The 14,448-nt window shown below is 40.8% G+C and overlaps 1 protein-coding gene and 1 non-coding gene across 2 annotated transcripts in view; both read left to right on the top strand.

Annotated features, from left to right (window-relative positions):
* The window catches only part of USP37 (ubiquitin specific peptidase 37), a 65,149-nt gene that overhangs the window by 34,420 nt on the left and 16,281 nt on the right, over window positions 1–14,448 (top strand). The window contains exons 13-16 of the mRNA XM_049768020.1: window positions 1,801–1,880; window positions 6,298–6,462; window positions 8,555–8,620; window positions 11,802–11,946. Of these exons, the coding sequence (XP_049623977.1) occupies window positions 1,801–1,880; window positions 6,298–6,462; window positions 8,555–8,620; window positions 11,802–11,946 (456 nt within the window). The remainder of the gene's footprint in view (window positions 1–1,800; window positions 1,881–6,297; window positions 6,463–8,554; window positions 8,621–11,801; window positions 11,947–14,448) is intronic.
* LOC126003192 (U6 spliceosomal RNA) lies at window positions 2,791–2,894 on the top strand. The gene has a single exon (XR_007493727.1). It is a non-coding gene; the product is annotated as a U6 spliceosomal RNA (small nuclear RNA).

The raw sequence follows: 14,448 nt of genomic DNA on the forward strand, positions 1-14,448 counted from the left end.
GTTGCACAGGAACGACTCTGGCCAGACTGGGAGTTTATTAGAACAGGTTTAATAGAGAAAACAGGTGTGAAGGGTCCTTAATGCAAAGCCATTTGGAAAATCCAGCTAGCTTCCAGTTATCAACCACCAACACAACTGCCAATATCAACTGCAACACCAACTACCCAATTGAACCCTACTCCTGTATGGGTTCTTATCCCACCAGCATACCCCTTCTCAATTAGGTACTGCCATCTCAATGAGAGGTTTCTTTGCTCTTAAAGAGACAAATCCCTTTTTTGGGGAACAATGTCCAAGATGCTGGGCTGGGTTTGTGGTTCCCCACTCCACCCCCCAATAAAAGGAGAAGAAGAAGAAGAAGAAAAACATTCTGGAGTATCATTTGACCTGTTATGTAGCAGTTCTTATAACTGGCAGAAATTTGCTTGGATTACCCTTGCCTTTGTATTAGTGGTTCATTTTGTTGTAGCAATAGAGTAGGATTGTGTTCTTAATTTAAAAATTGAAAAATATTTCTTGGGACCAAAGCAATAACACAGTAGGTAAGGTGTTTGCTTTGCACGCATTTGACACACATTCAATCCTTAGCATCTCCTATGGTCCCCAAAGCCTGCCAGCCAGGAGTAACTTGAGCACTGCTAGGTATGACCACCCCAAAAAATAAACTCTAGATGATGAATGTTTGGCTTCACCCATAGATTCTTTGCTTGTTTTTTTGTTTATTGTTGTTGTTGGATTTTGTTTTTGGTGTTTTTTTTTTTTTTTTTTGGGGGGGGGTCACACCCGGCAGCGCTCAGGTTACTCCTGGCTCTATACTCAGAAATCACTCCTGGCAGGTTCGGGATACCATATGGGATGCTGGGATTTGAACCACCGACCTTCTGCATGCAAGGCAAATGCCTTACCTCCATGCTATCTCTCCGGCCCTACCAGGAGTGATTTCTTAGCACAGAGCTTGGAGTAATTCCTGAGCGCCACCAGGTGTGGCCCACAAACAAACAAAGAAGAAGAAAAGAAAGATGTAATAAAGATGTAATAACTGACCAGTAATTCCACTCAACCAACTTACTCTGCTATGACCAAATGTTCAAATGTGATTATACCTATTGTAGTGGCTCTTGTGTAACCATGGAGAAAAAGTTGAGAATTTGCTTCTGTAGAATCTAGCCTACTGACATAGATTATAAGGCATTTCCTGGGGCTGGGCGGTGGCGCTAGAGGTAAGGTGCCTGCCTTGCCTGCGCTAGCCTTGGATGGACCGCGGTTTGATCCCCCGGCATCCCATATGGTCCCCCAAGCCAGGAGCAACTTCTGAGCGAGTAGTCAGGAGTAACCCCTGAGCGTCACTGGGTGTGGCCCAAAAACCAAAATAAATAAATAAATAGTAAGGCATTTCCTTTGAAAACATTTTCTTTTCTTTAGAAGGAAATCAGGGATTCTGAAATAGGGAGATTTTATGACTATTTTGAAGATCAGTTATTTATGACTCCTGAGGCCAGAGTGGTTGTTGTATAGCTAGTAGGGTGCTTGCCTTGCATGTGGCCAGCTGAACTGGATTTGAAATCTGGCATCCCATATGGTCCCCCGAGCACTCTTAGGAGTAACCCATGAGCACCACAGGGTATGGCTCAAACTTCCCACTCCCCCCCAAAAAAAATTAACACTCCAGTCAAAAAAAATTTAAACAGGTTTAGAATTTTTCCCCCCCAAAACTAGTATAGTAGAAATGAATTACTTGTATTTAGTAAAATAATGCTGATTCAACTTCATGCTGCTTTATTTTTCCCTCTGTTTTTACAGGCAGAAGAGCTTGAGTATTCCTGTGAGAAGTGTGGTGGGAAGTGTGCTCTTGTTAGGCACAAATTCAACAGGTTACCAAGGTAGAATTTCTCCTTAATTTTCCTTCCTTCCTTCCTTCCTTCCTTCCTTCCTTCCTTCCTTCCTTCCTTCCTTCCTTCCTTCCTTCCTTCCTTCCTTCCTTCCTTCCTTCCTTCCTTCCTTCCTTCCTTCCTTCCTTCCTTCCTTTCTCTCTCTCCCTCTCTCTCCCTCCCTCTCCCTACCCCCCTCCCTCTCCCTCCCCTTCCCTACCTCCCTCCTTTTGTGTTTTTGTTTTTGTTTTGGGTCACACCTAGCAGCACTCAGAGGTTACTCCTAGCTCTGTGCTCAGAAATTGCCCCTGGCAGATTCAGGAGACCATATGGGATGCTGGAAATCAAACCACCGTTTCCTGCGTTGCCCTGCTGTGCTGAATCTCTGGGCTGTTTCTTAATTTTTCTTTAAACATTTTTGACAATGCAAGGCTTACCAGAATGGATTGTAAAAGTGGGTCAGTCAGCAAAACTGAAGAAGGGAGAGGGTGGAAAGTTAGAATGAAAGAAGAACTTCATATATTAACTCAATAATGAACAATTTTGTATTCACAATGCTTAAAATACAGTAATCATTATTTTAAAAACTTCATAATATTAAAAAAAGAATGGACTCTTTGCTAATGTAAGATTTTTTTTTTCAGTTTTGTTTTTGGGCCACGCCTAGCAGTGTCAGGTTACTCTTGGCTCTGCACTTGGGAATAACTCCTGGTGGGCTCAGGGGAAACCATATGGGATGCTGGGGATTGAACCTGGGTTGGCTGAGTGCAAGGCAAAAATACCCTATCTGCTGTACTGTCATTTCGGCCCCTAAAATAGATTTTTTTAAATAGATTTTAAATGGACTCAGCATAGAATGTTCTGTAATATTGTACTGTTCTTGTGTTGTAGTCTTCCTCCTTTAACTCAAATCATGTTAAGAGTGCTCGCTTCGGCAGCACATATACTAAAATTGGAACGATACAGAGATTAGCATGGCCCCTGCGTAAGGATGACATGCAAATTCGTGAAGTGTTCCATATTTTTAGAAAGAAAACAAATCATGTTAAGAACTTACTGCAGGGCCGGGCGGTGGCGCTGGAGGTAAGGTGCCTGCCTTGCCTGCGCTAGCCTAGGACGGACTGCGGTTCGATCCCCCCGGCGTCCCATATGGTCCCCCAAGAAGCCAGGAGCAACTTCTGAGCGCATAGCCAGGAGTAACCCCTGAGCGTCACAGGGTGTGACCCAAAAACCAAAAAAAAAAAAAAAAGAACTTACTGCAGATACATAATCATCTTTGCATTAAAATAGGGGTCCCAGAGAAATAGTTCAGGTTGAGCTGAGCACATACTTTAAATGCAGGATGCCCAGATTTTGATGCCCAGTATCCCCCAAGCAGAACTGGAATTGACCTCCAGGCACTGCTGAATGTCACCCAACTCCTAAGAATAAGAAGTCATTTTCAGTAGTTTTGTTTGTTTTTGAGGCCACACCTCGTGGTGCTCAGGGGTTACTCTGGGAATCTGCACTCGGGAATCACTCTTGGCAGGTTCAGGGAGCCATATGGCACACAGGATCTGCTGTATGCATGGCAAGTACCCTATCCACTGTACTATCTCTCTGGCCCCCGGGGGGGTGGGGTAATTTTCTGGACTTTTTATGTTCCTTTATCTTATAAATTAGTAAGCTTTCTCTAATCATAAGACAAATTTTCTGAATTAGGAATGAAATTGTTTTATTAGCTCTGATAGTTATGATTAGTTAGCTCTGATTAGTTATGATAGACATAACATATGGTTATAAGACAGCTGGTTTTTCTTTCTAAGAAAAAATCTCAGCTACATGGAGAGATAGCACAACAGCATTTGCCTTGCAAGCAGCCGATCCAGAACCAAAGGTGGTTGGTTCAAATCCCGGTGTCCCATATGGTCCCCTGTGCCTGCCAGGAGCTATTTCTGAGCAGACAGCCAGGAGTAACCCCTGAGCAACACTGGGTGTGGCCCAAAAAAAAAAAAACTCAGCTACAGATAAGATTATTACTTTCCCTGCCTAGTGCCTGATTTTTTATTAGGTTCCGTTTTCTATGAGTAAAAATGGTATTTCCATGCAGGCCTAAGAGCAGTGTTTACCAAAGTGGATGGGTGTAAGGGCAAGTTGTGCCCTAGAATGATAGAGTTGGTAGTCACCTCCAATGCAATTGGGGGGAGGCACTTTGCTAAAGAAGGTTGGTTTCGGGCTGGAGAGATAGCACAGCGGCGTTTGCCTTGCAAGCAGCCGATCCAGGACCAAAGGTGGTTGGTTCGAATCCCGGTGTCCCATATGGTCCCCCGGGCCTGCCAGGAGCTACTTCTGAGCAGACAGCCAGGAGTAACCCCTGAGCATCGCCGAGTGTGACCCAAAAACCAAAAAAAAAAAAAAAAAAAAAAAGAAGGTTGGTTTCAAGAGGTGGGATTTTTGCTGTGCTTTTATCTTCTGAAAAGAGATCACTCAACCAAACCAGCTTGGGAACTTTTGCCCCAGAAAATAATTCTTTCATATTTCTAAAAACTCTTCAAAAAGATTAATTTTGTTATGACTTTCTTTTTTTTTTTTGGCCACACCCGGCGTTGCTCAGGGGTTACTCCTGGCTGTCTGCTCAGAAATAGCTCCTGGCAGGCATGGGGGACCATATGGGACACCAGGATTCAAACCAACCACCTTTGGTCCTGGATCGGCTGCTTGCAAGGCAAACGCTGCTGTGCTATTTCTCTGGGCCCCAGGGAAAGAAATCCTTTTTTTGTGTGTGTGTGTGGTTTTTGGGTCACACCCAGCAGTGCTCAGGGGTTATTCCTGGTTCCAGGCTCAGAAATTGTTCCTGGCAGGCATGGGGGACCATATGGGATGTCAGGATTCAAACCGATGACCTTCTGCATGAAAGGCAAACGCCTTACCTCCATGCTATCTCTCCGGCCCCAGGGAAAGAAATCTTAACTCAGAGGATTGATTGTTGCTAATTGCCTTACTCAGAAAACCAGTATACATTTAAAAATGCTTTTCTGGGACTGGAGCAATAGTTCAAAGGGCTGAAATACATGTTTTTTATGCTAGAGTCTGGGTGTTTAATCCTTAGCAGTACTAGGAATGATCCATAAGCATAGTCAGGTGTGTCCCCCTGGGTGTGGCCTAAAAGCGAACAAAAATTTGTTGGACTTATAAAGTTAAATATCTTCTCTTTTCCATTCTCTAGTTTTTTGGATTTTGTATTGTTTTATTTGGGGGATACACCCATGCTGATCAGAGTTTACTTCTTTCTCTGAGCTGAGGGATCACTCCTGGCAGGCCTCTAGGGGCCAGATTATGTAGTGCTGGTGACTGAACCCAGATGTTTGGCTTGCAAGGCAAAATACCCACTATATTACTCCAGGCCCAAGAATACTTGTGATTTTGTTTGTTTCTTAAAGTTTTTGTCAGATTATCTTAAAAAAAAATTAATGTTCATTAAATACAAGGACGACTTTTTTTTTTTTTTTTTTTTTTTTTTTTTTTTTTTTTTTTTTTTTTTTTTTTTTGGTTTTTTGGGCCACACCCTGTGACGCTCAGGGGTTACTCCTGGCTATGCGCTCAGAAGTTGCTCCTGGCTTCTTGGGGGACCATATGGGACGCCGGGGGATCGAACCGCGGTCCGTGCGCAGGCAAGGCAGGCACCTTAGCTCCAGCGCCACCGCCCGGCCCCTACAAGGACGACTTAACTTTTACAAGAGAGTGTTCAGATATGGCACTTCTCAGAGCTTATTCATGACACTGCACTCAAGGATCTACTGGTAGTACTCTGGGAATCAAACCTGGGTCAGCTACATGCAAGATGAGCATCCTACCCTCTATACTTGGTCTCACAAGGACTGCTTGACATTTAATTTAAACTGTTAATGTTTAGCTAATATTGATTTTTTTGTAAATTATGTAATAACAATAGTATATAATATAAGGATTTAATCCAGTATTGTCACTAACATTTAAAAATGTTGTATTATTTTTTCATGGCTTTTATTTATTACAAAAGTAATAGTTTATATTTTAGAGGGAGGTCACTGGTCTTAAAGTGCTTGCTTTATATGCCATTGATGCCTGTTTGATCCTCAGCACCACACCATCCCCTAAGCACTTCCAGGAGTAATCAAGCTGCGACCCCAGCCCCTCACAGTCTTCAAATAAAGGATACCTCAAACATTGACTATTTTACTTAGTCCCCATCAGTACATCCGGTGCCTATGTTTTGTTTTTCTCCTTTACATTCCTAGTACCTGTGTAGCACAATGTATAACAGGTACTTTGTAAATATCTTTAGACGGATAATAGATAAACCATAATTAATGTTTATTTCAAATTCTATGAGTATGATTTTTCTTTTCCTGTAAGTAAGAAACTCCCTCTCCTGTAGGAACCAGTAACATCCACCTTGTCTGTTTTTCAGGATCCTTATTCTTCATTTGAAGCGATACAGTTTCAATGTCGCCCTCTCACTTAACAGCAAAGTTGGCCAGCAAGTAATCATTCCACGGTACCTGACCCTGTCATCACATTGTACGGAAAATACAAAACCACCCTTCACTCTCAGCTGGAGCACACACATGACAGTGTAAGTCCGTAGGAATTTAGTTTTTGAGGGGGGGTGGAGTGCTGGGGAATCAAGTCCAGGGTGTCGTTTGTATATGAAAAGCATGTGCCCTGCCTTTGAGCTACATCATGTCCAAGAAAGAATTCTTTTTCTTCCCTTTCTAAGTAGACTCTCGTATCTATTGGGGAAGAGGGGTGGGGGCGGTGAGCTAGATTATTACATAATTATAGGTAAAATCAGAAGACGGAACTATTTGCTTTATTTTGGAATTTTAGTGCTAAATTACTACCTGATTGAAGTAATGAAATAAAAAAGATTTAACAGAATTCTTCCAAATACATTGGCTGCCTTTCATAATGAGTTACTTTTTGGGTAAGTGTTCTTACTCTTTTAGATCACTGGAAGACAGTTTCATACATTTTGGGGGATATAAACCATATTTGCTTGGTTGAAAGAATTACCAAACATGACTAAATATTAATGCCTATGTTCCTTTCCAAGAAGTTCTATTTCAGTGGATCTGAAATAGGATTTGGAAATCCGAAATTTTAAGACAATACTTTGGTGGCTCTTTGAAAAATGCAGATTTGAGGAACAGTATACTTAATCTTACATTGGGGCCCCCAAAATAGAGTATGTCTTTCTAAAATGTATATCACCAACGTGAAGACCCTCAATGATTCCTAGCAAATTGTAGAACTTCTTTTGTTCTGTATAGTGTGCATTGTTTGGGAGCCACACAATAGTACTTTTGTTACTTGAACACAATTTGGTAAAATTATACATTTTAGAATTTTCATGTTGTAAAGGAGAATTTAGAGGGATCAGAGATGTTCAGTGCAGAGGGTGCTTACTGTGTACACAACCCAGGTTCCTCCATGGCAATTTTATGACCCCCTGATCCCTTCAAGTAGTGATCGCTGAACACAGAACCACAAAAAAGCCCTGAGCACCACTTGGTGTGGCCCAAAAACCAAAAATAAGAGGGGGTGGGAAAGATTTAGATTTTGTCTAAAGTCTTAATTTACAAAGAAGACCCAGAAGTGCTGTTGATAATAAACGTCTCAAAATGAATAAAGATCATTGATGTAGTTTTGTGAAATGTAATTTCCTTCTATTAATGAAATTTATATTACGTCATATAAATTCACATAGAAGGCCGCAGAGGGTTTACTAGTTATAAAGGCTAGAGAGTCTAGGTTTCTCTTACGACCTTCCTTTGGAGGAAGTGCTCCTGCTTGATACCAGGTGCTCTCTGCAGACGGAGCCATTTCTCTTTTTGGCAGTAATCAGACTACCAGTGTAGGCTCTGTCTTTGCATGCCTAAATCCAAGCTGCTTGACACTACAACTTAATAACTTTAAGTCTTTGGACAAATACCTTGAGCTGTTTGTGAGGAAAACGATAGAGTGGTTTGAAGTAGCACCTGAGGTCATACACATGTGCTCTTAAGTTCAGTGCCTGACACCTATTAAGTCCTCAGTAAATGAGAGCTGTTATTATTATTCAAAAAGTAAAGAATGTGGGCTGGAGAGGTAGCACAACAGTAGGGGTTTGCTTGCATGAGGCCGACCAGGATGGACCAGGTTTGATTCCTGGCATCCCATGTGGTCCCTCGAGCCTGCCAGGAGCAATTTCTGAGCGCAGAACCAGGAGTAACTCCTGAGCACTACTGGGTGTGGCCCAAAAAAAGGGTAAAGAACCAAGACAAGGGGGGCCGGAGAGATAGCATGGAGGTAAGGCGTTTGCCTTTCATGCAAAAGGTCATCAGTTCGAATCCCGGTGTCCCATATGGTCCCCCGTGCTTGCCAGGAGCAATTTCTGAGCATGAAGCCAGGAGTAACCCCTGAGCACTGCCGGGTGAGACCCAAAAACCAAAAAAAAAAAAAAAGAACCAAGACAAGGTAATTTTTTCCTCATTCTTTTCGTATTACATTCAACTTGTTTCCCATCCTATTTAGATGATTGGAGCAGGGAAAGCCTAGATATGGTATTTTGTTTTCTCTTTTGGCCTCTATTAGTAGTAAAAAAAAGTCTTCTGTTTTATAAGGAAGTTATATCTATATATTTTAATGTAATTATATACATTATATATTTTCCAATTTTCTGATAGTTCTAGACCATTGAAAGCCTCTCAAATGGTGAATTCCTGCGTCACCAGCCCTTCTACACCTTCAAAGTGAGTTATATTTCTTGTGTACCCAAAATTTATACTTTAAAGGATTTGGCTTACCCTAATTTCCAAAGTTATCACCTCCTCTTTTCTTTATTATTTCTCTTTTTGCATGATAACTATTCTTTATTACCATACTTTGGAAATTTCCTCAATCTGCTAGTAAGTTTTTTTTTAACAGTGAAGCAAATTCAGATGATCCTTAAAAGTTTATTTTAGGGGACCAGAGCGATAGCACAGCGGTAAGGCATTTGTTTGCCTTGCATGTAGCCAAACACAGGACAAACCCCAGTTCGATTCCCGGCATCCCATATGGTTCCCCCAAGCCTGCCAGGAACGACTTCTGAGTGCAGAGCCAGGAGTAACTCCTGAGTGCCACCAGATGTGACAAAACAAACAAACAAACAAAAAAGTTTATTTTAAAGGGGTTGAAGTGATAATACAGTGGCATGCAACTGATCCAGGGCCAAGCCCCGGCATCCCATATGGTTTCTCAAGTACTGTCAGGAATAATTCCTGAGTGCAGAACCATAAGTAACCCCTGTGTATTCCGAGTATAGCCCAAATCAAGGAAGTTTTTATTATTAAACATAAAATCACCTAATATGTAATATTTTCATTCTACAATCCCGGAATTTGATGACAAGGAATTTTTTTTAAGGATTTAAGAAGGAACACCATAACTTCTTTGCACAAAGCACCATTTCCTTAAAGATAGGCACAGAAGGGGCCGGAGAGATAGCACAGCAGTAGGGCGTTTGCCTTAGACGCAGGACGGTGGTTCGAGTCCCGGTATCCCATATGGTCCCCTGAGCCTGCCAGGAGCGATTTCTGAGCACAGAGTCAGGAGTAACCCCTGAGCGCTGCCTGGTGTGACTCAAAACAAAACAAACAAACAAACAAACAAACAAAAAAACAGGCACAGAAATCTAAAAAATACCTTTTTTGCCTGCTGCACTGAGACTTCTTATAGATATTGAACTTGGAGCTTTTGGAAGGGGAATAGGAAAGCAGACATACCTTGGAATATGACTGGCTATTTTACAGGTGTTTTGTGTTTTTTAATACCATCCTAAAAGAGAAGCAAATATGTTTTTGAAGATGCCTCCTCTTTGATTTAACTGACCACAGTTCCTGATTGGACGATTCTAAATGACTTGGTTGTCATTTGTCTTTAATATTTTTTCTAAAAGTTGGGAGTCCCCAAATACATTTTAAAAAGAGACACTTCTGTTGTTTAAGGGCTAATGGGGGGCTTATATAATCATAAAATGACATTGGGAACTGCTCTTTTCTCTTCCTCCTGTTAATTATTTTTCAGTGCAATTAAAACCAGATGACTAACATGACTAGAAATCTGAAATGGTACCGATATGAATACTCTTGTCCGTTCTCAAGATACAATGAGCAATACCACTTGGCTGCTTAGAAAGTGAGCAAGTGATGCATTTACAGGATGAATATTTTTCATTACTACAGGCAAGCTGCCTTTGTGAATATAGTAATCATTAATGGAATGCACTCTTTATGTACCGAATCACTCTAGTTTCAAGAAAGAGTTGATTTCATTGGGCATCATTATACTTGGCATGGTCATCTGTTCTCCAGGGTCTACTGATACGAGAATTTGAGATTTGTTCTCTAAAAGATGATTAAGCCCTAGCAGACCTATCATGCCGATCAAACTAAAAAGAGGCTGAGTTATGAACCAAAAATACCAATGGTTCCACCTACTGCCCTTTTCACATTGGACCCTGGGACTGTAGTAAGCCAGGAATCATTCTTCAGCAAAATATTTACTGGGATAAACAAATTAATATGTTCAGTTTTGTTTGGTGAGCATGAACTCAGAAATGAGGATTTAAGATGTCTAATTGGACCTTTTTTAATTCTACGCAAAACACTTTTAACCACATAGTGGGAGGCTAGTCGCATGTTTAGCCTGAAGTACCATGCTATCCTGGCTACGTTCAGCCTCAGACCATGTTCGGGCTTATCGCTGACCACTGCCTCTTTTCTTTGATCTCCATTACTATCCAGTCCTCCTGACTTCCATTGTGGCCTCATTCCTTGGTGCCATCATTTTGCGTGTTCCTTTACAGTCTTCATTTTTAATTGATTGCATATTTTCCAACTTCCTTCCTCTCCCAGTGTAATATGAATTTATGTTTAATTTCCATCAAAGAAGTTGACCTTTGCTACTTTTTTCTTTAGGTTTTTGTTTTGTTTTTTTTTTAGCTCACAGTAACACCTTACTTATCTGGTATCATAGAAGAGTAGTTGTTGATACATTACAAATAAATTTAACTGAAGCTTGCTTTTTTGAAGCATTCACCAATCCTTAAAAATTTCTACACTACATATTTTAGAAAGTTGCATTCACAATAGCCTCATATAATTACTTGTATTATTAAATAAAATACACAGAATATTAAAATATGTTGAACTGACCTAGAATATGCATTACCAGTTTTGTGCCCACAAGGCTCTTAATTCTCCAAAGATGTTTTATCTTCATATTAAGTGACTTTCTAGTCCTTGGTTTCCCTTTTTTGTGGTTACAACTTTCTCCTTTCTTTGCACTCATTTCTTAATGAACTTGCAACATTATTTTACATATTTTTTTCCTGGGAAAGAGAGTTTCTGCCAAATGGGTCAAGTTCACAAGCTTTGAAACCTCTGCCTTCCTCAAAAGGCTTTTCCCTTTTGTGTCTCTGTATTTTGTAAGGTAGAGGTTGCCAGAAGTATGACCTATCTATAATTGGATAAGTGGAATGTTACTGTCAAATTAATGTGCATGGATCATAATTTTAATGATCAAAAATTAGTCCTCATGCACACTTGTCTAAAACATTTATCATTGCTATGTCTGCATGCATTCACTAGGGTAATTGCTTTATATAAGCAACAAACTTCTTTGGGTAAATCATTAAATGAAAAAGGGCACAAAGTGATTGGTTTACTGGTGATATATAATGGTATATAAGAGTTGTCTCTATTTCAAAGCATGGCTTTTTTGGAGTGTGGCAAAGGTAATGCTTAAATATATATTTTTTGATATGTACTTTTTTTCTATGTTTAGTTTTCATAATGGAAGGCTTTTTGTTTGTTTTTATGTTCTATATAAAAATAATGAGGACAAATACTTATTACCTTACAGATTGTGTTCTTTTTTCTTCAATTGCAGGAATTTTTTCTTTAAATCCAAGAACTCTTTGGCTTTATGCCTTGATTCAGATGGTGAAGATGAGCTTAAACGCTCTGTGGCCCTGAGCCAGAGACTTTGTGAAATGACAGGTCGTGAACAGCAGCAGCAGGAAGACCTTGAAAAAGTGCGTAATTCCTCATTCAAGTACTGTCTGACAAAGATAAAAGATAGAGTTGTTCAAACAAATACCTCTCATAACCAGCATCCACCAATTCTCTGTATGATAGATCTTAAATTTGATGGAGAAGTAGGAGAGGTGGTTTAAGTTAAGGCTCTTGGCTTGCACACATCCTGGTTTGATTCCTGGCCCTGTATCTGGTCTCGCAAGCATTGTCAGATGTATCCAACCAAAAAAAACCCACAGTGGATAGGTTTAAGTACTACTTCGTTGGGTGTTTTGTTTTCTTTGTTTTTGTTTTTTTTGGTTTTTTTGTTTTCCCATTTAGTTACTCTTAGTTCTACACTCAGAAATTACTCCTGGCAGGCTCTGGAATCATATGGGACGCTGAGGATCAAACCCGGAGCAGCTATATGCAAAGCAAACACCCTACCTACTGTGCTGTCAATCTGGTCCTGAGTTGGTTTTTGTTTGATTTGATTCTGGGCTACTCTTGGCTCTGTTCTCAGGGGCTACTCCTAGGTGATGTTCGGTGGACTGTATATGGGGCTGGGATTTGAATCATGGTCATGGATACAGCTGCATGCTAAACAAATATCTAAACCTTATACTATCTCTCCAGCCCTCAAATACTAGTTCTTTTTGTTTGTTTGTTTATTTCTTTGTTCTTTGGGTCATACCTGCCAGTGCTCAGGAGTTAATCCTGGTTCTACGCTCAGAAATCGCCCCTGGCAGGCTCGGGGAACCATATGGGATGCCAGGATTCGAACCACCACCCTTCTGCATGCAAGACAAATACCCTACCTCCATGCTATTTCTCCGGCCCTCAAATACTAGTTTTTTTGGGGGTTTGGGGTTTTTTTTTGTTTGTTTGTTTGTTTGTTCTTTTGTTTTGTTTTTTGGGCCACACCCGGCGGTGCTCAGGGGTGACTCCTGGCTGTCTGCTCAGAAATAGCTCCTGGCAGGCACTGGGGACCATATGGGACACTGGGATTCGAACCAACCACCTTTGGTCCTGGATCGGCTGCTTGCAAGGCAAACACAGCTGTGCTATCTCTCCAGGCCCTCAAATACTAGTTCTAAGGAGTTTACTTTCTCTAAAATAACTGGTCTAGTAGTGGAGTGACAGCACAGTGGGTAGGCATTTGCCTTGCACAGGGCCAACCTGGGTTCAATTCCGACATCCCATATGGTCCCGCAAGCCTACCAGGAGTAATTTCTGAGTACTGAGCCAAGAATAACCCCTGCGTGCTTCCAGGTGTGGCCCAAAAATAAATAAAATAAATAAAATAACCAGTCTGGGGCTGAAGAGATAGCATGGAGGTAGGGTGGTTCGAATCCTGGCATCTCATATGATTCCCCGAGCCTGCCAGGAGCGATTTCTGAGCGTAGAGCCAGGAGTAACCCCTGAGCACTGCTGGGTGTGACCCAAAAACCAAAAAAAAATAAAAAAACAAGTCTATTAACCGTGCATTGAAATTTAAGAAATGGACATTTTATTGTGGTACTAGCTGAATATGAGAGAACCATAGTAAGTATTTTGCATTAAGTTGTCAACCTAGGGGGCCAGAGAAATAGCATAGAGGTAAGGCTTTTGCCTTTCATGCAGAAGGTTGAGTGTGACATACACACCCCTCAAAAAAAAATAGTTGCCAACCTAGCAATCTGAATGCATAACTTTATCATCTTCTATCGACATTTAATGACAGGAGCATGGATCCTGGGCATCAAACCAGGCACCCCTGGATGCAAAGCATATGTGCAACAGCCCTTTGGGCTATCTCTTGAACCTCCAAGAAACAAGTTTTATAGGACTTTGTACCATTTAAAGCTACTGTTTTATTTTGGCATGATATATTTGTCTTAGTTAAGGTTGATTTTTGTTCTGACTTGTTTCCCCATGTCTATTTTAAGCTAGAAGTAGTTTGGTTACCATGAATGAAAAGCAACAGAGTGCTTCCAGAAATAAAAGTAAAGTCAGAAAATAGATTCTAAACATTTACATAATCTTGGTGTGATTTTTATTTGTTGGTTTTTGGGTGAAGGGAAGCAGGCATGGCATGTGATTCTATGGTAGACTGAACACCTTACATGTGTAAGACCCTGGATTCAAGCCTTACACCAAATTAAATTGTAGTAACTGAGTATATCAGAACTATAAATGTTAACACTTGTTACCTAAATTGCTGTTAAAAATCAAAAAGAAAGAACTGGAATAATTTCTTATTGTACTACAGGTAAGGTACTTAACTTGCACATAGCTGACCCTGAATTGATTCCCAGCAACCCATAATGTCCCTGAAGCTCAGAATCAGGAATAAGCATTTACCCTTGCCAGATGTGAGCCCCTGCCAAAAAAAAAAAAAAAAAAAATGAAAGGGACTGGAGCAAAAGTACAGTGGATAGGGTTCTTGCCTTTCACATAGCCAACCTGGCTTTGATCCATAGCATCCCATTTGGTCCCCCAAGCACTGCCAGGAATAGTCCCATGAGAGACCCCTGAGAGCA

Source organism: Suncus etruscus, chromosome 2, assembly GCF_024139225.1.
Source record: "Suncus etruscus isolate mSunEtr1 chromosome 2, mSunEtr1.pri.cur, whole genome shotgun sequence".
Classification (NCBI taxonomy): domain Eukaryota; kingdom Metazoa; phylum Chordata; class Mammalia; order Eulipotyphla; family Soricidae; genus Suncus; species Suncus etruscus.